Source organism: Dipodomys ordii, unplaced genomic scaffold, assembly GCF_000151885.1.
Source record: "Dipodomys ordii isolate 6190 unplaced genomic scaffold, Dord_2.0 Scaffold18, whole genome shotgun sequence".
Lineage (NCBI taxonomy): Eukaryota > Metazoa > Chordata > Mammalia > Rodentia > Heteromyidae > Dipodomys > Dipodomys ordii.
In genome coordinates this window covers 16,497,514-16,522,834 of record NW_012267234.1, presented here as the reverse complement: position 1 = coordinate 16,522,834, position 25,321 = coordinate 16,497,514, and the positions used below count along the sequence as shown (strand labels likewise).

At 49.2% G+C, this 25,321-nt stretch overlaps 1 protein-coding gene across 1 annotated transcript in view; it reads left to right on the top strand.

The window, feature by feature from the left end:
- Positions 1-25,321, top strand: part of Pkd1l2 (polycystic kidney disease 1-like 2) — a 69,748-nt gene that overhangs the window by 17,070 nt on the left and 27,357 nt on the right. Inside the window, exons 9-25 of the mRNA XM_013012700.1 lie at positions 2,858-2,944; positions 4,139-4,256; positions 5,586-5,793; positions 7,514-7,634; positions 8,284-8,425; positions 9,526-9,702; positions 12,059-12,204; positions 13,054-13,248; positions 14,023-14,154; positions 15,666-15,848; positions 17,323-17,447; positions 18,356-18,479; positions 18,599-18,730; positions 19,864-20,086; positions 20,599-20,792; positions 24,384-24,619; positions 24,975-25,071. Of these exons, the coding sequence (XP_012868154.1) occupies positions 2,858-2,944; positions 4,139-4,256; positions 5,586-5,793; positions 7,514-7,634; positions 8,284-8,425; positions 9,526-9,702; positions 12,059-12,204; positions 13,054-13,248; positions 14,023-14,154; positions 15,666-15,848; positions 17,323-17,447; positions 18,356-18,479; positions 18,599-18,730; positions 19,864-20,086; positions 20,599-20,792; positions 24,384-24,619; positions 24,975-25,071 (2,640 nt within the window). The remainder of the gene's footprint in view (positions 1-2,857; positions 2,945-4,138; positions 4,257-5,585; positions 5,794-7,513; positions 7,635-8,283; positions 8,426-9,525; positions 9,703-12,058; positions 12,205-13,053; positions 13,249-14,022; positions 14,155-15,665; positions 15,849-17,322; positions 17,448-18,355; positions 18,480-18,598; positions 18,731-19,863; positions 20,087-20,598; positions 20,793-24,383; positions 24,620-24,974; positions 25,072-25,321) is intronic.

The window sequence follows — 25,321 nt, the reverse complement described above, 5'->3', positions numbered from 1 at the left end:
AAAAAAAAAAAAAAAAAAGAACAGAAAGTAAATCTAATGGCTGTAAATTCAGAAAATTCTTGTCTTGTATAAGAAGAAGTGAGGAGGCAAGTGGTTCCAGGACTCTGTGACATGAGCAGGGACCCAGGCTCAGTCTACCTTTCTGCTCTGCCATCCTCAGAGCATTGGCTTCGGTTCTGTTTCTCAGGGAGTCAGGATGGCTGCTGCAGCTCCAGATGGTGTGTATCAACCTGCATTTTTCAGCAGAAACAGGACATTTCTTCACAGGCATGTTTTATATTAGGAGTAAAGTCTTTCTTACTAAAGCACCCAGCAATCTGTTTTGTTTTGTTTTGTTTTTTGTTGTTGTTGTTTTTTGTTTTGGCCCGGTCGTGGGGCTTGAACTCTGGGCCTGGGCACTGTCCCTCAGCTCTTCAGCTCAAGGCTAGTGCTCTACCACTTGAGCCACAGCGCCACTTCCGGCTTTTTTCTTTTTGCTTATGTGGTGCTGAGGAATCGAACCCAGGGCCTCAGGCATGCAAGGCAAGCGCTCTACCACTGAGCCACCTTCCCAGCCCCCGCACCCAGCAATCTTTAACAAACTTAAGGACATGCATATAAGGGATGCCAGGCAGACAGATACGCAGAATTTTCAGGTTCTGTGGGAGAAAGTAGGTTCTGACTGCTAAGAGAAAGTGTGGAGTAATGGACCATCACAGAGCTTAAAGTTTACCCTGAGAGTTTGTTGTCAGGACTTTCTGAACAACAAGGAATAGGAAAGCAGTTCAGCTTATTCCAAGTCAAAAGGAAATATTATCAGGCTAACAAATGAGAAGCCCAGGGTTTTCCCAGCACCGTGAGTACACCTGGATCCATCCCTTAGGCTGCATCTTCAGAAATCTGTGCCTCTCTATCTCTCAGTCCTGAGTTGGCATCATTCAAATTCTCCCTTCTCTAGCAGTAGCAAAGTAGTAGCAAGGTGGGCCTAGACTGGGATCCTTAAACACAGCCCTGCTGGGTACTTATGGCAGAAGACGGAGGCTGCTTCTTGCTGGTCCACACTTGGTGGGACAGGGTCCCACCTGTACCAGCTGCTGAGATTGTGGGAGCTGGTACTCAGTTTGAGCCAGACAGGATCACAGGCACACCCTGGAGTGCCGTGAAGGGGAAGAGAAGACAAAAGAGATGGCTTCTCAGGGAAAGAATGGCACATCCATGCTGTTAACTAAAGAAGAAGGCATGGAAGCCAGATGGGAAAACATCCTCAGAAGTCTGTTGCTCGAGTTTCTATCTTCATCATCACACTTTAGCGAAGCATCAACCACATTAACATTCAGCGTCTCCAGGGCATATTAACGGAAGGTACCTTTTGCATCTTCACGAACCACGCTACAGAACTGGCATTTGTGTCCCAGACCCTGGGGAAAGAGAGATTACCCTTAGTTTCATTGTAGATGAGGAAATTAAGACAGAAGCTGACCAGTATCACAGAAGCAACAAGAAGCCCATGGCAGATGTGGAAATGTGCCATGGTGGGCCATAGCTGCTTGCACAGGTTCAGCCACCTCCTCTCACTCAGCGTGCAGCAACGTCAGTTCCACCATGGAAATTAACATATGCCAAAGTCAGGGTTCCTCTTCCTGCCCCTCACTTGGCAGCAAATCTCAGAGGCCCACAGATGGGCCTAACAAGATCCTAGTTCATCTCTGTGCTTCCTGGCCACCATGAGGTAAGTTGCTCTGTTCCACCCGGCCCACTGCTCTGATGGACTGAAAGAACTGCAACATAAGCCTAAATAAACCTTACCTCCCTTTAAGTTGTTTCTCCCAGGTATTTGGTCATAGTGATACGAAGTCTGACACACACAATTTGCGTTGGTAGCTACTTCCTCCTTAACTATCAAAGAGGTGTCTTCATGCAAACATGGTATTTTTGCTTTTGCCCTTTTACTCAGCTCCCCTGAACCATTTACTAATAGAGGCTGCTACCCTGAGGGTAGGTTCAGCATGACTCTCTGACTCTGACTTTTCTTTTCTTGTTTGAGATGAGTCTCTCTGTATTGCTATAGTATGCAAGCTGAACTCAGACATGTGGACTCAAGTGATCTTCTTGCCTTCGGACTGTATCCAGATGATTCTGTCTTTTGACAATAAGGCTTTCCACTAAGCTGACCATTTACTTCTACCTTGTTCACAGCCACTTTCAGTATGCAAGAACCATCTGTAATGAATCCTAGAGAAAAGAAGGTTAGTATCTTTTTCAGACATATAACTTCACAAGAAAAAGATGTGATTGGAGTTAGAGGTGTGGCTCAGGTGGTAGAGCCAACAATTGAAAGCATGAACCGCTGAGTTCAAGTCTTAGTCTCAGATTAAAAAAAAAAAAAGTAGATGTGATCCTTGTCTTCATGAAGCTCACTGAATGAGATTAAATGAATTAGAAGAATTCAGAAACTTAAAATTGTGGTAGATATGCCTCAAGGACCACTAGGATGCTGCGGCAGTAACCGTCGGGGTGGTGGGGAGGTGTCTAGGAATATAGTTAGACAAGTCCTCCCAGGAGGGAATGTGAAGACCGGACAGTCTGCAGAGTCTGAGCTTTCCGGATGGGTAGGCTGAGAAGGCCTGGAGGTCAGAGTGGCTGGAGCCCAGGTGGAAGGGAGGCTAAGAGATAACCAGGATGGGTGGAGGCCAAGGCAAGGAGTTTGCATTTTACTCTCGGGCCATGGGAGGCCACTGGAGGTTGGGTTTCATTGTAGGCTGTACAGTGAAACTACAGGCTTAGCCTTCTAGGTTTGAGCAAGAGGCCTTGAAGCCTGAGTTGTTTAACAGGTCCCACCAGAATTGATTCCCAGAACACACTGTGTGCCTCTCCCTAGAACCCATATGCCCTTTCCGCCTCCTTCAATTGTTCTGGGATTCTGCCCTGTGGGAGCTTCCCCGGGCTCCTGGACCTGCGTACAAAGGTAAAAGCTCTTTGTTCTCCTTTTCACCAAATCCACAGCAACCCCTGGAAACAGATGCGATCAAGGTCCCTGGAAGAACAGAAGCAAAACTGGCAGAGGCCTCTGGCTGAGGCAGGCCTCAAAGGCCTGCATTTTTTTCTTTTTTTTATGGTACTGGCCTCTAGCATATTAAGTCAGAATTATCCCACTTAAGCTGCATTCCCAGCCTTTAAATTTTTAAAAATTTCGAATCCATTTTTCATTTTTTGGGGGGGTGGTTTGAAGTCAAGGCCTGTGCTTGCTGGGCAGGCACCCTGTCACTCATACCATACTCCCAGGTCTTTTCCACTCTGGTTATTTTTTAGATAGGCTTTTGCCTTCTGCCTCGGTGTATACCTGGACCGTAATCCTCCTATTTCAGTCTTCCAATCCTAGCTGAGATGACAGGTGTGTGTGACTGTCCCAGATTCTTCCCACAGGTTTTTCTACCTGGGCTGGCTTAGATGCACAACTTTCCCAATCTCAGCCTCCCAGGTAGTTTAGGATGACAGACATACCACTATATCCAGATATGAACTGAGAAAGGGTCTGGTGAACTGTCTGACCTGACCTCAAACCATGGTACTCCTAAGTCTGACTCCTAAGTAGCTAGGATTACAGACATGCTCCATCACAACTTATCTTGCACTTTGTTTTTGAGACAGTCTCGAAAACTTTGCCCTGACTGGTCATGAACTCACGGTCTTCTGACCTCTGCCTTCAAAATACTTGGATTTACAAATGTACACCACAAAGCATGGCCCAAGACCTAAATTCTGCCTCTTTCTTTCCAGTTTTCTAGTTTCATGGGATTCATAGTCATTGCTCTGAGTTCTAATTGTCAGTGTATGTGCCCGGCTTTCCTAACTTCAGGCCAAGGGCTTGTCTTGTTCCTAGATCTCTAGGCATCCTAATGCTAAGTCTGTGTATTGAATGCATGATGGGTCCTGAGCCCACACATAGAATAAATTTACTTACCCAGTGACTGTGAACAATGAACTCCATGTCCCATGAAGGCAGCCAGGTGTGTCAGCCAGGGTCTTTCTCTGCTCCATGTCTCACACTGTAGCTACTCTTGGTACACATTGCTCTAAGGTAGAGGACAGGTTGGCCACAGCACAGTGAGGCCAAGTCATTTGTGGAGATATGCCTCACCAGTGTCCCCTTCTTCCACAGAGAGACAAAGGGGATTTGGAGGTGTATGTCAAGCCTGGTCTGTACGTGGATCCTTTCACAACAGTCACTCTGGGCTGGCCAGCTGATGACGAGGACTTCCGCTTCCGCTGGTCCTGTGGTAGGTGGTGTGAGTTCTTGGGCTGTCCTTTCTAGGAAATGGCAGATGGCATCAGGTTATGTTACCATTTTTCTTTGTCTTCACAAGCACATCACTTAGGCCTGATTGTAAGTTGCATGGAAATGGGAGATAGGAAGGGAGAATGGCCCTGAAGGTAGTAAGCATGGGGATGTGCTTTTTCCTTAGCATGCACTGACAATCCCAAACAAGGTCAGTGATGAAATACTCTTCCTCTCTGCAGCACACCCTTCCCTTCTCCCCACCCCCACAGTACTGGGGAGAGTCTAAAAGGGCAAAGGTCAGGTATCTTTTGACAAACCAAGAGGGTAGCACAAGCTTTTAGAAGTGAGTGATCTCCTTTTCATAGGGTTATTGTCTAGAAACATATGTATTGTTTTAGAAATAAAAGGAATACCATTCACACTGGACTTTTTGCTCTGTTAACATTTTTTCCACTGGACAACATAATCTGCGCAGCTAACTATTGCACGTCTTCTCGTCTGTCTTTTTTTTTTTTTTTTGGTCCAGTTGTGGGGCCTGAACTCTGGGCCTGGGCGCTGTCCCTCAGCTCTTCAGTTCAAGGGTAGCACTCTACCACTTGAGCTACAGCACTATTCCAGCTTTTTTTCTTTTTGCTTATGTGGTGCTGAGGAATTGAACCCAGGGCCTCAGGCATGCAAGGCAAGCACTCTACCACTGAGCCACCTTCCCAGCCCCTTCTCTTCTGTCTTGATTTTCATAATAAAGAGATTCGAATTAGGCTGTGATCAGTTAATGTATGGTCATTTATTCACCAGGATTGGTTTTATTTGTTTCCTTATTTATTTTTCACTAGGACTGTTATTCTGGACATTTAGGTTATTACCAATTGTTTGCTCTTATACGTACAGTATTGTCATTTGTTCAATCTGTTTATATCTGTGCTTGCTTTCATAACTAAATTTCTTAAAATGGTCTAACAAATATCATACAGAAGTTCAAGGCTTTCAATACTTCATGGAGTATGAAGTTTAGACAGCTGAACAGAGCCTGACCCTGGGGATATTTTGTGACTGATGTGGGAGGGGTGGAGAGTGAGGGATGCATGGGCATCAATCAGTGGAGCTGAATTTATGGAGCTGTTATCAAAAACATCGGAGACCACAGTCTCCATGGGCCATCACACCCCACAGGGACTCATTGCTGAGGGCAGCCTCCTCTGTGTAGGGGGATAGCTGCACCAAAGATGGGGAGGTGCCCTGGACCTGTAGATCCTCTTCTAAAAAAATTCTCACGCCAGAAGGTAGCCATGTGTGCTGTGGATAACAGTGTCTTCCCACCCCCTCCCAGGGCGCTGCTGGGATCAGTGGAGCAACTGTGTGGAAAGGCAGCAGCTCCACACAGCCCAGAGGGAACTGGTGATCCCGCCATCCTGCCTGCCACCACCCGGATCCGCTGTCACCTTGCGCCTGGCCATCCTAAGGGGCCAGGAGCTAGAGAAGGAGACGGAGCAGTGCCTCTACGTGTCTGCTCCTCTGGACCTCGAGCCCCGAGTCAGGTGAGGCACACAGGCATGGTGCTCCATTCATCAGCCAACACTTAGTAAGAGCCAGGCCAGGACGGTCCTGACTTAGGGCAAGGCCTGAAGGGCTGGGCAAGCCAGCCAGTCCCTGTTCTCATGGAGTTGCTATCTGGGGATCAGCAACGATTTATACAAGGGAGTGAAGGGAGACAGCACAAGTATGACAATTTTCCTGATTAGGGGTCATAGAGGGCATCCCATAGGAGCTGGGGCTGAGCAGAGATAAAGAGGGGAATGGGAGGAACTAACATAGCAGGAAAATTATGACTGGAGAGGGCACAGGAAGAAGAGAGCAGAAGAGAAAGAGGTATAGAGCAGGAGAGCAGTGTAAGGAGTCAAAGGAGTAGACAGGCCTGGCTCAGGCAGGACCTCCAGGGCATCCCAAATCTGAGGTCTTTCTCTAGAAGTTGCCGAGAGAAGCCACCTAGAAGTTCTGAGCAGGACATGGTTACATCTTGCTTAGAAACATTTTGCTAGCAGGGGAAAGAATAAGTGGGGGAGAGCAGGGGAGGCTTTGGAAGCTTACCTGGGCACTTCAAGAGTACAGGTAAGAGCTCCAGACAGCTGGTCTGTTGGCTGGGTCCCTGCAGGAAACAGAGGGCCCTCTCTAATGAGGAATCATCACAGATGGATGAAGTTTCCATTGACAAGCGTAGACAGGGCTAAGGGAAAAACCAAGAGGACCGTAATGGGGGAAGCCATTGCTCCTAGGACTGCAGAGGTGGGGACAAATGTGACTGGAAGTTCCTGAGATCTAAGCTGCGGCCTCGGCTACATAGAGCGGCGTGTTGCTGCAGCCCTCCAGGAAAAGGGGAGGGCCACATAGGGATAAATCTCCATCCTCTCCTTACTCCCACGGGTCCTCCACCAATGCTCCCAATTGGGTAGGGTGTGGATCTGTGGAACCGCAGTCTACAGAGGCCAATCTCTGGGGACACAGCCACAAAGAGCTGGAGAATGGTCTGGAAGACGAGTGGAGTCACTTTCGTATACTTGTACCAGGGCAGATGGTGAGGAGCGAAGTAGGCAGATGGGAAACTTATGCAGTTAAACCAAAAGGACCCAAGGGATGGATTGGACATGGTAGATGCCAGTGTGGCCTCTTGAGGTTCTAGGAGAGAGCAGGCTATTATAGAGAAGGCCCAGGATGAGGCACCATCACACAAGTCCATGTTCCATCTACCCACTTAGGAGCTGTGTCACCTAGGCTGCTGTGAGCACTGGATGTGTTGCTATCTATGGACATCATTTATGCCTGGCATGCTCCTCATGAAACACCAGCACCATTCACTATGATTAGAGCTAAAAAGATTCGCAGAAGATTTTTGGGTTTACTCTCAGTTTACAAGTGAAGAAACTGAGGTTCAGCCTCTAAGTGACTTATACAGGATGACTATTCCTAAGTAGCAGGGTCAAAGGTTGAACCCAAGGACTTGTCTCAGCCTTTTGAATGCTCCATGCTAGCACCCAGGGTCTGAGTGACACGGGAGCGTTGTCAGGCTGTGGATCTGTCCATCTGGAGACTAGGTCTTGGCTCTGATGTGTCTTGGGGCGGTGGCTGTTTTGACACCACTTACCATTTGGAGAAAGGTCATTCTGCACCCTCTCAGAGGACTTGACAAGAACTGGGCAGAAGAGTTGGCTTCTCACTGTGTCTGAGGGAGCTTCCTTGCCCCTTTCCCTGTTTCCTTTCCAGCTGTGAGCAGAACTGCCAGCTGGCGGATGCCAATGAAGATGTTCTGCTCAGAGTCACCTTGGGAGAGGACACCTCAGCAGCCACATTCAGCTGGTACTTGGACAGCTCCTCACCAGACAAGGTGAGGATAGTGACAACCACGCAAAGAGAACTGAGGGAATCCCCAGCAGCATGGGTAGATACATAGAAGCAAAGTCGATGGGGCTGGGGAAGTAGTTCTTACCCAACAACTCAAGGCCAGCAAAAAAAGAAAAGAAAAACTCCATAGGGAGGTGCTTGGCCAAAGCTATTGGTCCATGGCCCCTGTCCAGGCTGATACATCTCCCTGACCCTTCTCCCATCGCCCAGCTGCTGTGCAGGGGCTGATGCGAGGTTGAGCAGTCCAGTCCCCGTACTCCTAGGAAAGCAATTTCTGCAGCTCACCTTCTATACCACAGCAACCCACAAGCCAGGCCGAGGCTGCTCGCCTCTCGTAGAACTGCTTCTTTGCTTCCCTTCCCTGTTGCCTCCCTCTGCTTTCTCTGAAACCTCTCTTTCCTCAAGTGACCTGCACGCAAACCCCTGCTCAGGCCCCTATTCCCCCAAACCTTACCTCAGACAAACAGCCTACCAACACTGGGGCTTGGCATTCAGCTGACTTTTGGGGATGCTGGTAGGACCCCACTGCCACCTCCACTTGAGATAAATTTCCTGGGGACAGAAGCCACTGTCCTACAAGGTCTGGGGTCCTGGCTACAGACTCAGAGGCCCTGAGCACTGCTGTCTTGCAGGCTGAGCCCCTCCCTGCTGTCTGCAGACTCACAGGGTTCCAGACACGCTCTCTGACCCTTCTTCAAGGGGACACCTCCACGCTGCTGCTCAACAGCAGCTCCCTGCAGACCTGGGGACAGGTCCTCTGGATCAGGGTCACAGGTGAGAAGCCACCCCACCTCCTCTTGTCAGGCAGCCAAGACAAACACTAACTGTGGGGCTTTGGTAAAACATGGAACGTGGCTGGGGCTCTGGAGGGAATTTCACCGAGAGCCTCTGGGTAAAGGATTTGGCCTCCAGAGGTCTCAGTTCACTTCTAGGTAATCCAGAGATGATAGCTGCCTGCCCCAGCGCGGCTCTCATGCAGGATGAATGACAGAAGGCAGTGGAACACACTGGTGACCTAGGCCTGTGCTGCCCAGGGAAGGCCGAGCTGCTCATTCCAAACCAGCTGAGCTGGGCATGGTGATGGATAGAGGATGAGGCAGGAGGGGCAGGAGTTCAAAGCCAGGTGGGGCGCTGGTGGCTCACACCTGTGATCCTAGCTCCTCAGGAAGCTGAGATCTGAGGATCAAGGTTCAAAGCCAGGATAGGCAGGAAAGTTTGTGAGATTCTTACCTCCGGTTGAACACCCAAAAAGCTGGATGTAGAACTGTGGCTCAAGTGGTAGGGCACTAGGCTTGAGCACAAAAGCTCAGGGACAAAAGCTCAGGCCTTGAGTTCAAGCTCCAAAATAAACACACACACACACACACACACACACAAAAGAGTTCAAAGCCAGGCTGGACTACATAGCCAGACTCTGTCTCAAAAGTAAGAAAATAATCCCAGTATAGGAAATGTATTATTATTAGTGGCCCCATTTTACAGATAACAGATTAACCCTCAAAAACCTCAAGTCTAAGTCATTTGGATGGTAAAATAAGTGCCAGAACTGGAATTCCAGCTCAGGTCTATCTGATTCTCTTCTATTATTTCTGCCCAATATATAAGAAGGCTCTCTGTGTCTGTCTGTCTGTCTGTCTCTCCTTTTCCTGGAACTCATAATCCTACTACCTGAGCATCGTAAGGGCCTGCCCAGTCTCCCCGGGACTCTACATCTAAGGGACATTTTTAGACATGAGGACCTGGAAGCCGCCCCCAGAATCTCCAGCCCGCTCGGGGGAGGGGAAGGGGGTCGCAGCAGGAGGAGCAGAAATCTGTGTGTCTTCAGCAGCTGACCAGGTCATCCTGACGCATGCTCATCTGTCTTTACTCCCCAGCGCTGACCAGGCAGGCCTATGGGGAGGACACCTATGTGATCAGCGCTCTGCCTACACCTGTGGTACCCACCTGTGTGATTGCCCCAGAGGAGGGCACTGTACTGACCCGCTTTGCCATTCTCTGTACGGCCTCCATGGTCCTAGAGCCCCTGGAGTATTGCTTCTGTCTAGACTCAGGTACTGTCTTGGAACTGCTTTCCCCTCACACCCTGGGCTCAGACCCTCCAGAGCAGGGACTGTGTGACACAAAGAATGTGTTCCGTCTGTGAGACGTTGGCAGGATGAGGATCTTCTGAACTGGCCGCTCTCAAGGCATTGGCCTAGCCACCACACCACAGGGTCAGGAGAAGCAGGCCCCCACAGCAGCTCCTGCACAACCTCAGAAGCCAAAATGGCTTCAGTGTAAGCAGTGTCAGGGTGAGAAGGGTGAAGAGACCCAGAAGTATGACATGTGACGACATAGCAGGACACTGCTCCTCCTCCTCCACCCCCTCCCCCATGCGCCAGGAGTAACTATGATGCTGAGATTCTGGAACTACTTGGAAAGAAGCAGGACCCTGCTTTACAAAGCAGCAATCAGAGAATGGCCATGTCACAGGATAAGCTGAGCTGAAAGAACATTGTTGCTAAGTTTCCAGGGGAGGACTCTCACGGACCCTGTTCGCTTGCATGAGACCCTACCTGGGTGTCACTCAATACTGTCAGACCCCACAGCCAGGACAACAGCGGGCATTAGCAGGACGGTGGGAGGGCCCAGTCCCATTGTTTTTTCCTTACATTTGGTGGTAGTAGGTTCTTGGAGAGCTCATCTGATTCCTTATCTCCTCTTTATCCTTGTGGGTATCTTGTGACCTTCGTATGAAGGTCCCAAGCAAGGGTACTAGTTGATCTGGAACTTTCCTCTGAACCTCAGCACTGTGCTTATTATGTCAATGCTTCCTACTGTCCAGCGTCAGACAGCACAATAGTAGACACTGCGTACCTCCATCATGGAAAAATGGGTGTGAGCTCTTCTGAGGCTCCAGGAGTGCAGTTTAATGGGTGCCCTGTTAAAGGGGAAAAAAAAAGTCAAAGCAAACTGAGTAGATTTCCAACCTGCATTACCTGCTTCCTCCTAGAAAGGGAGGGGCCAGGACAGCAGTTCTACTTCTGATTGGTTGTTCTCTTTAGTACTTTAGCCTGATATAAGAAGGCAAAGAGGTATGATGGTGTGAAAATGAGCATTCAGCTAGGTGTGGCAGTGCACACTGGTAATCCCAGCCCTTGGGAGGTTAAAGCAGGAGGGTCAAGAGTTTGAAGCCAATCCGGATGACATATTGAGTTCGAGGCCAGTTCATTACTTAGATCTTGATTCAGACAAACAAACTGAACATTCAATAGCAAATCATTGTATAGCACACTATACAATAATTGGTGATTCCAATGACTGACAGGTCCCATCGAAGGATAAAAGGAATATTCATTCACTTACTTTTACAACAAACATGTATTGAATGTCAGGCTCTGGCAGGTGCTAGATATGTAGCAACAAATAAAATAGAGGAAGTCCTTGGCCTTATTATGTTTACCATCTATTGGCAGAGACAACTAGTAAACTAAGACAGATATGATAGAGGGTACATTTTGAGATAGAACAGCAAGGGAAGGGAGGGTTTTTGTAAAGCGAGGAGTTTGGGGGTCTGGTGATGTAGATATCCATGGTAGTGTGCTTGTCTAACCTATGTGAGATCCTGAGTTCAATCCTTAGTGCTAGGGAAAAAATGTATAGCACAAAACCAAGAAAAATTGTTGACTCTTAAAGAAGTTTTGGGTTTTTTTTGTATGTATGTGTGCGCCTGCATACACATGTGCACGTGTGCACATGTAGGTACTCTTGGGGGCTGAACTCAGGTCCTCATGCATGCTAGGCAGTGTACTACAATTGAGCCATGCCCCATCCCCAGATATGTTTTGAGCTAAGTTGTTGTTCTCCTCATCCTCTTTCCTTTTTTCCCTTTATTTTGTAATCTGACTTATCACTTAAACAAACAAACAAACATAAGCCAAGGGCTGGTGGTTCACAACTGAAATCTTAGCTACTTAGGTAGCTGAGATCTGAGGATCATGGTTTGAAGCCAGTCTAGACAGGAAAGTTTGCAAGGCTCTTGTTTCCAATTAACCAGCAAAAAGCTGGAGGTGAAGCTATGGCTCAAGAGGTGGAGTACAGGCTTGAGTGAAAAAAATTAAGGGTCAGCACCCTTAAGTAATTCCTTTCCTAATACTGGCACAAAACACAACCCAAAATCACTGTAAATATTTTTCCTGTTATTTTTCATGAATTTTAGAGAAATGATCCAAATTCACAGCAACCTGACGTCACTTATTGAGGACAATGAATCAGTATGTGTGGCTGTCTTCCCTCCAATAGTGTAGAATCCCAGTGTGTTTACTACTCCTTAGAGAACTATTACTTTTGTGTCCTGGGGACCTGGTGGGTCTTGGTCTCCCTCGGCTTGGACATGCCACTCTAATTGCTCAATTGGCATTTTGCCAGGTTCCTGTCTACACTGTGGCCCTGAACCAGCCCTCCCATCTGTGTACCTACCACTTGGAAAAGACAACAAAGACTTTGTGCTGACAGTGATCATTTCTGTCACCAACCAGGCAGGGGAAAGACAGCAGACCCATGCAATGGTGAAGGTGGGTGATCGTGATAGTCATTCTTTCTTAAATGTTATTTCAAGGGTGGCTGGGTGGAAGACAACCATGGGCTTGGCTGGTGAATCACTGACTCACTCATTTATTTTATTATTATTATTTTTTGATGGTTATAAGGCTTGAACTCAGGGCCTGGTTGCTGTCCCTGTGTTCTTTTTTTGCTCAAGACTAGCAATCTACCACTTTGAGCCACAGCTCTACTTCTGGTTTTCTACTAGTTAATTGGTGATAAAAGTCACATGGACTTTCCTGCCTGAGCTAGCTTTGAACCACAATCCTCAGATCTCAGCCCCTTGCGTAGCTCGGATTATAAGTGTGAACCATCAGTATCTAGCTCGCGCATTTCTTCAACAAATATTTATAAGTATCTACTAGATTCCAAGTCCTGAACTTGCATATGAATTTGGCCCCTACCTTTGTAGATCATGTGACTAAATTATTAGCAGAAGGTTAGGTCTTGGGAGCAACGGGTGGAGTAGACCAGAAGGATCTGGGCAAGCATTAAGTTAGTAATTCTGAGGAAAAAGAACCAAGATCAGCCATAAGGACTCAAAGTTAAGCCTTGATAAATCATAGTTCAAGGGTCAAGAGCCAAATTGAGATCAGGAGATGGACAGCATGAAGTTAGCAACTAGAAGTGAAGTGAGGGCTTGCCCTTAGTTTTGATGGCTGCCAACTGCCTGGCACAAATGGGCCCCGGTGCCCTCCAGCTGCAGGAAGTGCCGAAGAGCCCCATGCCAGGCCTGCCCTGTTCCCACAAAGACCACTGAGCCCATGCCAGGCCTGCTCTGTTCCCCACTGACCACTGAGCCCATTTCTGTTTCTCTGTAGGTGGGACTCGGGGACACAGGTATTAAGGAGGGGGAATTCCAGGTTGCCATGTTGGAAAGGGTCACTGCTGCTCTACAAGGTGAGCATGGCCCTGAGCAACTTCTCCAGCTGGCCAAGTCTCTGTCCTCCGTGCTGAACCAAGAGGACCTAGGCCAGGACTCTGGGCAACTGCTAACAATGGACACAAGACAGAAGGTACCAAAATAGACTCCTTGGATACCTCCCACTGAGGTCCCAGGGGTCTCTGGGTCAGAGGGGACAGGGTTCAGGGACCAGTAGAGAAGACTTTAGCATCTCCCAGTGGTTCTTGTCACCTCCCACTCTGGTCCTTCCAGTGAGGGATAAAAAGAGAAGAAATGTCTTCATTGTTGATAATCAGTATTCTTTGCTCACCATCACCAGTTCTAGTCTTTGGGAACTAGTAGAGTATGATTCTGGTCCCTTCCTATTAGGAATAATGAGACCAAGGACCACAGTAGGAACATGACTTGGTCTAGGTCAAGCGTGGCTAGGCAGGACTGGAAACTTCCAGGAGGCTCTAATGGAGAATCCACTCCTTACTTTTCCAGTGTTTAGAGGTAACCTGCATTCCTTGGCTCACGGCCCCTTCCCTATCATCAAAGCTTTCTGCTCTCCCCCATTCTTTCTCTCTTCTCTGTCCTTTACTGCTGCCTCCAATATCCATCTGCTTCCCTAATTCATCTTCTTTCCTCCCTCTCATGATCCCTATGGTCCTAACACCCCCACTGTTAATCCACAATGCTGTCCCAGTCTCAGGATCCCCAATCACATCTCCAAAGGCCAGAGTGCCTTTTTGTCCTCTGAGGTAACATGTTCACAAGTTTCAAGGATTAAGGTGTGGATGCAGGAAACCCTAGCCATTCTCCTGACCCCAAATATTCCTGAAATGCTTTCATGGAGCCTCTGGAATTTCATTTTCTCTCCTGGCCTTTTTCTCCTTGTACCGAGGTCAGAGAACTTGTACTGCAGTCACTGTCCAAGGTCATCGGCAGCCTGGAGGACATGCAGAGTGTGCAGGGGCTGGCTGAGGTGTTGAGGGAGCTGACCCACCTCAGTGAAGAGCTCACACCCTCTGCCCAGGTGAGAACTTCCACCTGCTGAGCCAGGCCGTCTCTCTCTTTCTCTCTCTCTCTCCCTCCCCTCCCCTCACACACACACACACACACACACACACACACACACACACACACACACCTCTCCATGAGAGGAAAGTAATAACCCAGCCAGGGATAGGTCAAGGGGTCCCTAAGTCACAGAGCTCTCCTGGAGCTGCCAAGAATTCCGCCATCTTCTTTCCAATGATCCTGCCTGGTGGTGTATGGGAAGGTACCCTTTGGTAGCCCCCTACTATGCCTCATCCTATGTGATGACTTTCTTGCCCCCACCCCTTCCTCTCTATCCATGGGTGAGTAACTGGAAGGAGCACCTGGATCCTGTTCTTGGCTGGGCAGCCAAGTCACCAGAGCTGCTACTGATCCACCTCATCTTGCACATCTGATGTCTAGTGTGATGTCCAGCTACCGGCACCTTCTAGCCTGGGGTTCTTCCTGACACCTGCCCCAACAGCTGGGAAGTCATGCACAGCTAGCCCAGCTACCTCAACCCTTCTTGTTGGATAACTCCCACGCAGGACCAGGTCCCAGGCACTGGGCTCGACTGCGCTTCCTGCACTGGATTCTGACCGTTTCCTGTCTCACATCCCCAAGCCTTGAAGGATGTTCCCTGGAGTCACCTCCAAACAAACAGCCTTATCTCCTTCTTGGAAAATTCAGATCAAAGTACATGTTCCACCACCTAAACAGCCCAGGGTTAAAAAGAAGCCATAAGGAGTGAGAGGGAAACGTCCCTGGCACTACCTCACTCACTCCCCTGGAGCCGGCCCAAAGCTGGCAAGGTGGCATTATACATTCACATACCCATGTGCTTAGTCACGTGTCCTATGTGCATCCTTCCTTCCCTCCTCTTTACATTCATTCATCCACTCAATCAACAAGCATCTCCTGAATGCCTATTGTGCCAGGCACTGAATTCATTGAGAATTCAGCAGCGAGTCACATGCATAGACTGCCCTCAAGGCATGTTCAGACTATCAGGGTACCAAACAAATAATCTCATAAAAACATAAAAGTATAATGAAGTACTATGTCCATGCATCATCCACCTGCTCACCCACCCTTATCCACCTGCCTACCCATGGTTCCAGCCAGCCAGCCTTACCCTCTCTCCATCCATTCATCTTCCTTCCACCCTTTCACCCATTCTACCCACCCATCTATCATCCATTCATTCTCTATCCATCCATCCATCACTCCAAGTCAGTAAATGTTACCAACTACCTACGATGTGCAGATCACTCCATAAAGCACTCTGAGAAGAATTCAGAATTCCTCTCTCCTAGAGGAACTTAAAGCCTTAGATCCAGTCTTAAGTTAGGAATGTGGACTGCTTCCATGATGGGCCTGGCTCAGCTCTTCCTCGGCTTAGGCCCCTCGCTTGCTCCCCTCCCCTGCATCCTATATCCCTGAAATGGCACAGGGACGGATCCATCCCAGCTGGGTTCAAATTGCTTTTTCTTCTTTGGTTGTACTCAGTGGGTGGCTAGCCGGGCTTTGCAGCAGGCCAGTGAAGTCCTGTTGACAGCAAGTACCAAGGCCCGTCCTGAGGACCAGAGGCGCCAGGCAGCCACCAGGGGCTTGCTTTGGGCGGTGGGCAATATACTGGAAGCTTTCCCGAGCAACCAACCAGAAGAGCCCATGGACGCCAACAGCAGCCAGGTGGGTGTCTCAGGCCAGATGCAGACCTCATGCCCACGGTGTGCCCAACTCATACCCACTCCTTACAGATAAGGAAACTGAGGCCTGGAGTTGTAGTGTTTACCAAGGAGTTGGAAGAAAGGATCCAGGGATCAGCACCCCTGGGAGGCAGTGTGGAGTAATAGGCTGTATATGGGGCCTGGAATCAGGCAGCCTGAATCTGAACTCTGACTTGTGTCGCTTGCAAGCTGTACCATTCATCACATAGGGGCCCTGTGTGAGGAAACTCACATTCCTCATCTGCAAATGGAAGCATCCTGCCTCACTTCAGATCAGCAGCCTCTGTTGGAGAGACCTGTGTACCCCCTTGCAGGTTTGATAATTCCTGGTTTGTTTAGCCAAGAACACACAACAGTCAGAGTAGGTGGGGCGTGTGTGGCTCCTGAGGGGCACAAGGATGCAGCCTGGTCCCAGGGCAGCATCGTGATAGAACTGTAAAGCTCAAGTCTAGCTGCTCCACAGGCCTTTATCCCACGGGCCAGCATTCCTTTGCAGAAAGACTGAAGGACAGTCTCATACAAAGGTAACTGAATACAGAGATGCCTGCTTACTGGTGAACTGGTTCAGATAGCATGAGGCCTTGAGTTCAAACCCAAGTACTGCCAAACAAATAAGGCAAAGGTATATGCTCACACATGGCCATGGATTCAGAACACTGTAACACACACAGATTCAGCCTCACACCCTCACAAACATTCACACACCCATATACACACAATCACACCTTTACACATAGTAGCATAGTTACACACAGACAGACTCTTTCACATAGCTCTTCCATATAGTTGCACTCACATTCCTAATCACTTACATACACCCTGGGAGCTACATTCACATGCGTTCATATAGTTATGTATAATGCCCTCACACAGACTTGCATGTGGCGTGCTCAAATCCTTATGTTCACACATAGTGATGGTCACACACACAGTCTGTGCACCCCATAAGCACTCTGCAAACACCCAGCCCTTCTGGGTTCTCATCCTAGCCTTGACATCATGAAGACACATGTTTTGAATGGCTTTACCCATGACTCTCCACGTGCCCTGGAATAACACCTAGCCAGGTGTGGAAGTCAGCTGCACAGAGCCAAATAGCACAATGGCTCAGCACATGATGCCTGAAGCCAGAAGCTTCACATGAATCCTGGCTCTTCCTTCTCTTTATCCTTCCCAAGCCATCTTTCCTCTCCACATGTTTCCCCTACTGCCCAAGAAGAGGGGAAAACACCCATTCTCAGGGCAGCCAGGAGGCCGTGAAGGGTTCACAGGAGCCAGGCATCCTCATCTCTGTATATGCTGCCCTTGCCATTATCCATGGGGCTTTTCCCACCTCCCACTGTCCTCTCTTACAGGCCTCATGCTAAGCCTAGTGATGGTGGCCAGAAATGGCGTCGAGCAGCAGTTCATAGTGGCATCCTCTTGCCTCTTCCCAGGTTCCTACACTAGCCCGGATGCTTGAGGCTGTGGAGCGTGTACAGACCTCCCTCCTGCTGGGCACACTTCCCGGGGCCCTTCCAGCCACCCTGGCTACACCCTCCATCTCCGTGTACACAAACAGGTAATCAGCTGCACTGTGTGTTCCCAAGAAAGCCCATGCCCTAGGCTCCCCAATTCCACGCCCAGATGCAGGCAGAATCCAGGAGGCCAGTCTTGGGATCTGCAGTGTTGGTACCAAGACCTGGGGGTGGAGGGCTTTTGTCTGAAGAGCTCCTTCCCACTAGGGTGGGTGGTTGTGCAGAGAGGAGGGTTGACACAGGAGTGAATTCTGAGCTATGTGGGAGAAGGGCAGGCGGAGGGTTGACAAAAGGGAACCCACATCGTACCTACTGTGTCGTGGGTGGGCCAGCCAGCCCGTTTCTCCTAGGCCTGCAGGGATTCAAACAATCGCCTGTGAGTTTTGCCATGGGGGATCCATCTTGCTCTGTACTGACCAGTTCCTGGGCATGCCTTCCTCTCTCCTCTCCCCACCTGACCAGCACTGGACCATGTTGCAGGCCCCAAACTGAGTCCCAGATTTTGGTTCCTTGGGTCAGGGTTGCTCCACTGGGTCCCAGGGACATAATCCCCAGATCTGAACGAGGGTCTAAAACCAGGTCTCCAGTCCAATCTGATGAGGACAGAGCGAAGTCTGGAAAAGATGGAGCTGAGAGCCCACGATCTCCAAGGCTAAGGCAGGCAGAGGGGAGAAACCCATGGAGCTGTCGACAGCCAAGCTCATTTACTCATTTAACAACAACAAAAAATTATTGACCAGCTCCTAAGGGCTGGGGGTTTGGCAGTGAACGAAGCTGGTTTTGTGGTGATCCAGGGGCACCACTTCTCTGCGGCAGCTTCTGCTGCTGGTACAAACCTGAGAACTTGCTAAAGACACCTCTCTGATAGACAGGAGAGAGTCTCTGAGCGCTGGGAGAGCAGGGCTCTTCCTCCCACATGGTCACACTGAATCTTTCCTCATCCTATGACCAGAATACAGCCACGGACTTGGCGAGGCTCCTCCGTGTTTATTGCTGCCACCGACTCTGCAACCTTCTCTCTGCCTGCCTCCTCCCTCTGGCCCATAGAGGATGACAGCGAGCCTGTGGATATCAGGGTAACCCCAGAAATGCCTCCTTGGGGACAGCCCTACCTCAGGGCCTCATCACTCACATAGGGACCTAGTTCCCTGCAGCCTCAAGGGCCTGGGACAATGCTCCTCTCTCTTCCTTTCAGATGACGAGTTTCCCCAAGAGCCCCTTCCCAGCCGGGAGTCGCTTTGACATCAGTGGAACTGTTGGTGGACTTCTCGTGACCAGCCCTGGTGGACAGCCCATCCCTGTGAAGAACCTGTCTGAGAATATTGAGGTAGAAATAGGGTGTTGTCAGGAGTCAGATGATACTTGGCTTTCTTCTTCAATTTAGTTAGAGCCCGAAGATGGCTGGTTCTTTTTTCTTTTTTTCCTTTTTTCTTTTGTCAGTTGTGGGGCTTGAACACTGTCCCTGCGCTCTTTAGCTCAGGGTGAGTGCTCTACCACTTGAGCCACAGTGCCACTTCGGGTTTTCTAGTGGTTTATTGGAGATCAAAGTCTCACGGACTTTCCTGCCCGGGCTGGCTTTGAACTGTGATCCTTAGAACTCAGCCTCTGTAGTAGCTAGGATTACAGACGTGAGCCACCAGTACCTGGCTAGTTGTCTGGTTCTATAAAGAAGAGAACCATCCAAAATTGATGCTCGCCCTGCCTTAAACATTGCATTAACTTAAGCCCACAAATGTATGTTCATTTACCCATCTTGTGGTATCTCGGTTTTCCCAGGTATAGGAACCTGTTGTTGGGATTTTAACGACCCTCATTACACAAGCCATCCCCATGGCCTCTAAACGTTCCAGTTAGACTTTCCTTAAACACAGTCATGAGCACACTGTGGTGCAGTATGCATTCAGATACTTTCAAGGTTGTAATGGTTTTTTTCTTGTCCTATTCATCTGCCTAGTTTTCTCATCACTGACTAATTCAGTGGGAGTCTTTAGGGATGTCTACTTCCTCTGAAGCTTGTTCTGTGACTCAGGACTTCGCAGATGTGACTGAGATTTGGTCCTTGAAATGGGGGTTGAGCATGGATTGTCTGGGTTTGGGGCTCTGGGCAGGCAGGTGTAACTACAGATGAGGAAAAGGTGATTTGATGGCAGAAATAACACGTTGGAGCAAGGTGAAGGTGCGGCTAGGACGAGGAGGGCAAGCTGGAGAAAAACAAGGCAGTGGATTCTTTCTAGAAGGGACAAGCCCTGCCAACTTTAGCCCTGGGAAACCGATCTTAAACTTCTGGCGTCGGGAAGTGTGGGATAACAGGTTTATATTGCCCGATGCTGCTCAGCTTGTGGCCGTTTGCTCTAGGTGCCAAAGCAGTGTGGATTCCAGCTCGTAGGCAGTTGCCCTGCATGGCTCTGTTCAGCAGACCTGTTGCTGCCTGAATGGCATTTCCTTGTGCTTTGGTGACAGATCCTGCTGCCCCGGCATTTGGAAGGACTCAATGAGCCAACCGTGCTGGACCTGGCTGCTCCCGGGACTCTGTGGGTGAATGTGACTGCAGGGGGAGCCGCTCTGGGGATCCAGCTACATGGGAGACCCTACCTCCCGCTCACACTCAGTCTTGGCTATGGCTACCACCCCAATGAGACTAGCTATGATGCCCAAACTCATCTACCACCAGCAGCTGTTCCAGGTTAGCCCTGTTCCCTGGGCAGCTTCTCAAGTGTTCCTTGGGGTTGGAGTAGATTCAAGCTTGAGGACAAAAAGCCATGGGGGAAATCAGAGAAAAACCACCTGCCATACTCAGTGGCTTGTTCTACTGCTGTTATTGGTATTGTTAGTTGCCAACATTAGGTGAGCATTTATGAAGATGACCACAGGCCCTTCCTGAACCATCCTTACTGTAGTCCACATGACAACCTTTAGGGTAGAGACCACTGAAGTCTTCCCTTGCCAGAAAAGAACAGAGAGGTTCAGTAACTAGTCACACAGCCAATAAAGATCCCTTGTTTTTTTGACCCAATCTGCACCCTGAGCAGGGTGTCCCTTCTGTGCTCAGGAGGCAAGGTATCACTCCTACAATAATGGAGAGACCTTCAGGGTCTGCCTCCCTGCTGTGTCATCTTGGTCAACCTGCCGTGTTATCCATGATGTCAACCTCATCTCAGTGAGGCTTCCGGCTGACCAGAGCCCTGTTTCCCACAGGTGAGCTGTCTACCTGGATCCTGGGCCCAGCAGACCTGCCCTTAGGGGAGGGTATCTACTACCTGACTGTGGTCCCCGAATCCAACCTGAAGCCAGACCCTGGCAAAGCCCTCACAGTTGGTGTCACCACCTTCCTGTCCCATTGTGTGTTCTGGGATGAGGTCCAGGAGACTTGGGACAACTCTGGCTGCCAGGTAAGGAGAGGAAAGCAAAGACAAAGACAGAGTAGCTTGGTAAGGTATATGTGGCCCACATGGGGACCCCCTCTAGAGTCCTCAGGCCAGTGTCTTGCGCCCCTCCGTGGGGCCATTGCACACATGGCTTTGTGTTTAGCGGGCTCCCTGACCCAGGCACTGCTTCCTGGAGAAAGCTGCTGTTGATCCTGGCTGGGTGTGACTTCCCACACACCCCTCCTTCACAGGGCTGAGCACAGGGGCTGTGCTCATCTCTACAGATGAGCTCATTGAAAGATGTCTGGCATCTGAGGGCTCAGGAGACAGGACACAGAGACAAGTGATCACTGAATGAGTGGACGAGTGATTCAGGAAGCCCTGCAGGCCAGGGTGCCATTTCCAAGGAAATGAACTCAACTGTCCCGTTTGTTCTCTGCCAAGTATTGTATTCCCTGCTCAGTTTGCATGATCTCATCAAATCTTCCCAACAACTCTATTTTATAGACAATGAGACAAAGGCTCAGGAAACTCAATTAACTTGCCCTGAACCCCACACCTTTTTGTGGAGATGCCAAGACTCAGAGTCCGGCCATGTGACACTGCTTCCCCAGGCCTGTGCGAGTCCTGCTGAGCCCTGGAGGGCTTTTGGCTTTAATAATTGCAATCAGATCTCTGTCTCAACTCAGCGCTGCCCCCAGGAAGCTGAGGATGATGATGGTCCTGAAGAGTGTCCTTGGCCATGAGGCTGTTAGTGCCCTCTTGGAACTATCCTGTCCCCTTCCATGAGTTGTGTGTGCTGTTTTCTCCTCCTGAAAGCCCTTCTTACTTACTCCTGCCCAGAAAGCTCCATTTCTTCCATCGGTTCCAGCTCCACTGTCCTGTCCCTCCCACATGCCTCAAGTGTTCTACTGTTGGACTTTCACAGTACTCATCCCCTTCCCTCATCTCCATGTATAATCACAATTTATCACCCATTGGTAGACTACAAGCTCCTCCTTTCATTTATTCAATAACTTATTACCATCACAGGAGCATCTGCACATTGATTTCAGATATTCACAGGGCAGCTAGGGATGTAGCTCAGTGGTAGAGCACTTGGCTTTGTATGCCTGAGGTTCTGGGTTCAGTCCCCAGAAACCTTCCCTTCTCAAAAAAGGGACCCTGGTGCTGGAAAAGTCTAGGGAAGCCAATGACCTCAAGGTCTTTGTCAAACCCCTGGAGACCTATAATACCAGCATTCAGGCAGCAGGATGGGGAATCTGAGACCTTGACAGGAGGAAAGGACGGAGGAAGGGAAGGCCCTGGAGGGCAAAGATATTGGGCATAAATCAAGACACTCCAACTCCAGCCCTGCTTGAATGTCTTCTCTGAAACCAGTCGCACCCCTTCCGGGTGTCAGGTATTCCTGTAAGACCCACAGCTGTGTGCCAGTTCCGGACCAGGGTTAGGAAACAGTGAGGAACACAACAGAGCAAACACAGGACTAAGACCCACCTGAAGTCTGTAATGAGTGTTTGGCACTGTGCCAGTATGTGGGGCTGGCCTTTGCAGGTGGTTCGTTAAGAGGAAGAGGCAGAATTTCCCGTTGGGTCATCATTGGGCTTTGGAGTTCTTCCTTACCAGGTGCTGGAAACAGAACACTTTCTAGATGCCAGTTGGCTGCTCTTTCCACACAGCAACAGAGCCTAGATTGAAAGGCAGTGACGGGTTGGAGGGCTGGATTAAATCTTCACCCGCCAGATGTTCTGAGGTGGGGGTCACAGCTGGCTGAGGGGGTTTGGGATGGCTTGCCCTGACCCTGCAGGACTGAGGCGAGGTTGTGGGTATGGATGCCTGCCCCAGTCCCTTGGCTCCCCCCTGCCCACCTGTGCTTTCTTCAGCACAAGGGAGGGCTGCGTGGCCAAGCGGCATCCACACTTCCATGGCTCTCTAGACTGGCTCAGTTTGTTATAGACTCAGAGTCCTGCGGACTTGGAACTTTCAGTTTGAAAAGCAAGAAGAGTCTGGGCAAACTGAGATGAGGTGCTCACCCTGATGGGCCCTTGGCTGGCCCTTCCAGGCACAGCTTTAACTCCCGGCAAATGCTTATCCTTCCAATGAGCATCTGATGCGTGAAAGGCAGGAGGGATTCAGGACAAATCTGTGATACTGGGTGCTTCTGTGCTGGGACCATGGGGAATCCAACTTCACCTACAACATGTCTCCAAGTCAGGGAAGGCAGATTGACAGGATGCTTAGAGCTCCCACTGGAAATGATCTTTCTCCCAAGTAATAGTCTCTGGGCTGGGGATGTGGCTTATGGCAGATTGCTTGTCTAGCATGCTCAATTCTGTCTGTCTGCCTGTCTCTAGTTTATTGTACTGGAATTTGAACTCAGGGCCTTGTGCTTGTTAGGCAGATGCTCTATCACTTGAGTCAGACCTCTAATCCATTTTGCCTTTAGTTGTTTTTCTAATAAGGTCTTGAGTTTATGACCAGCTGGCTTGGACCATGAGCCTCCTATTTGAGGTTTGCTGTATAACTGGAATACAGGTGTCCTCTACCACACCTAGATTTTTATTGGTTAAGATGGGGTCTTGTGACCTTTTTTTTTCTTTCCTTTTTACCCAGACTGCTGGGCAATCCTCACAATCTCTGGCTCCTAAGTAGCTAGAATTATAAGCATGAGCTATTGCACTTGGCCAGTTCTCTGATTTTTTTTTCATTTTATTTTTTAGTTCTCTGAATTTTTAACTTAATTTTTAATGCCAGTACTGGCTTTTGAACTCAGAGCCTGGGCTCTGACTTGAGCTTCTTTTGCTCAAGGCTAGTGCTCTACCAGTGCTTTAGCCAAAGCTCTACTTCTGGCTTTCTATGGTAGTTTAGTGGTAGTTTTTTTGGTAGTTTAGTGGAGATAAGAGTCTCACAGATTTTCCTGCCTGGGCTGGTTTCAAACTGTGATCCTCAGATCTCAGCCACCCAAATAGAATAGCTAGGATTACAGGCATGAGCCACCAAATGCCCAGCTAAAATTAATTTTTAGTTAAGTAAAAGAAGCCTGAGGGATTCCTGAAGTCTCTGTCCCAGCGGTATCTCTCAATATCTGAGGAACATCAGTTTCACAACTGTCCATGGATACTAAAATCCACAGGCACTCTCTTATATACTAAGGTGTAATATTTTCTGAGCATGGTGGCACATGTGTATAATCCCAGCACTTGGGAGACTGAAGCAAGAGGATCCAAGTTCAGGCCAGCTTTGGTTACAGACCAAGACCTGATTTAAAAATACTTTTTAAAGGGATGTAGTAGGCAGGCAACCCATGAACATTCTCTGTATCTTGAGACCATCTCTGCATTATTTATGATACTCTAATGAAGCGCAAATGTTATCTCAGCAGTTGCTATATACTCTGTCACCCAGGGAATATGACATGGAGAATGTCTGTACCTATCCAGTGCAGACTCGTTTATTTAAAAAGTATTTTTGACTGAAGTTGTCTGACTCTATGGATACGGAACCCTGACTATAGGATGACCTTCCCAAAGTGGAAGTCACTTTTCTCTCCTCGGCTCGAGTGAGCCGGGCGTGAATTTCCCAGCATGTCTATTCACGAACTCTGGTGGGTTGCAGGTGGGGCCGCGGACCACAGCCTCCCAGACACACTGCCTCTGCAACCACCTCACCTTCTTTGGAAGCACCTTCCTGGTGATGCCCAATGCTGTGGATGTCCACCAGACTGCTGAACTCTTCGCCACCTTTGAGGATAACCCCGTGGTTGTGACCACCGTGGGCTGCCTCTGCCTGGTCTACGTGTTGGTGGTGATCTGGGCTAGGAGAAAAGATGCAGAGGATCAGGCCAAGGTGAAGTTGAATGGCCCTTGGGACTAGGAGGGAAGCACAAGGGGCCACCCCCTCCCCATGATGTACCCTGAGAGGACAGCTACAAGTCCAGGGCCTAACGCTTGGGGCCATCTCAGACCAACTGGCTCTCACCCTCTTTGGCTATAAAATGTCACTTTTTATCAAATTATTGGGGGAGATGATGCTACTGACAAACTGGAAGATTTAGTATAAACTGGGCATTAACCTGTCTAATGTTCAAGGTTACTCTATGAAAGAGGTGTGGTATGCGTTGATCTGACAATGCTCTGCTCATTCTTGGCTGGTGGGTGATGGGTGAGCTCACTGAGCCGAGTCTTCCCTGCCTTTTGTCCAGAGGAGAGTCACGGTGCTGGAGGACAACGACCCCTTCGCCCAGTACCACTACCTGGTGACAGTCCACACGGGACACCGGCGGGGAGCAGCTACATCCGCAAAGGTACCCCACAGCCCCACACCCACTGGTTGATCTTGGTGTCCCCTAGTTAAGTGCTGCTTTGCCACTGTGGACGAACTTGGCGATCTTTCTCTTTCAATTTTTGTATTTGAGTGGAAAGAATATTTTTTGTAAATGAATATATTACCTTATGATGCCAATACTTCATAGGATAACAGAGTGCTTCTAAGAGGGCCAGGTCGCTCTTCTCCTCTCCAGAGTCACTCAGCATTAAGTTTGTTGACCAAAAGTA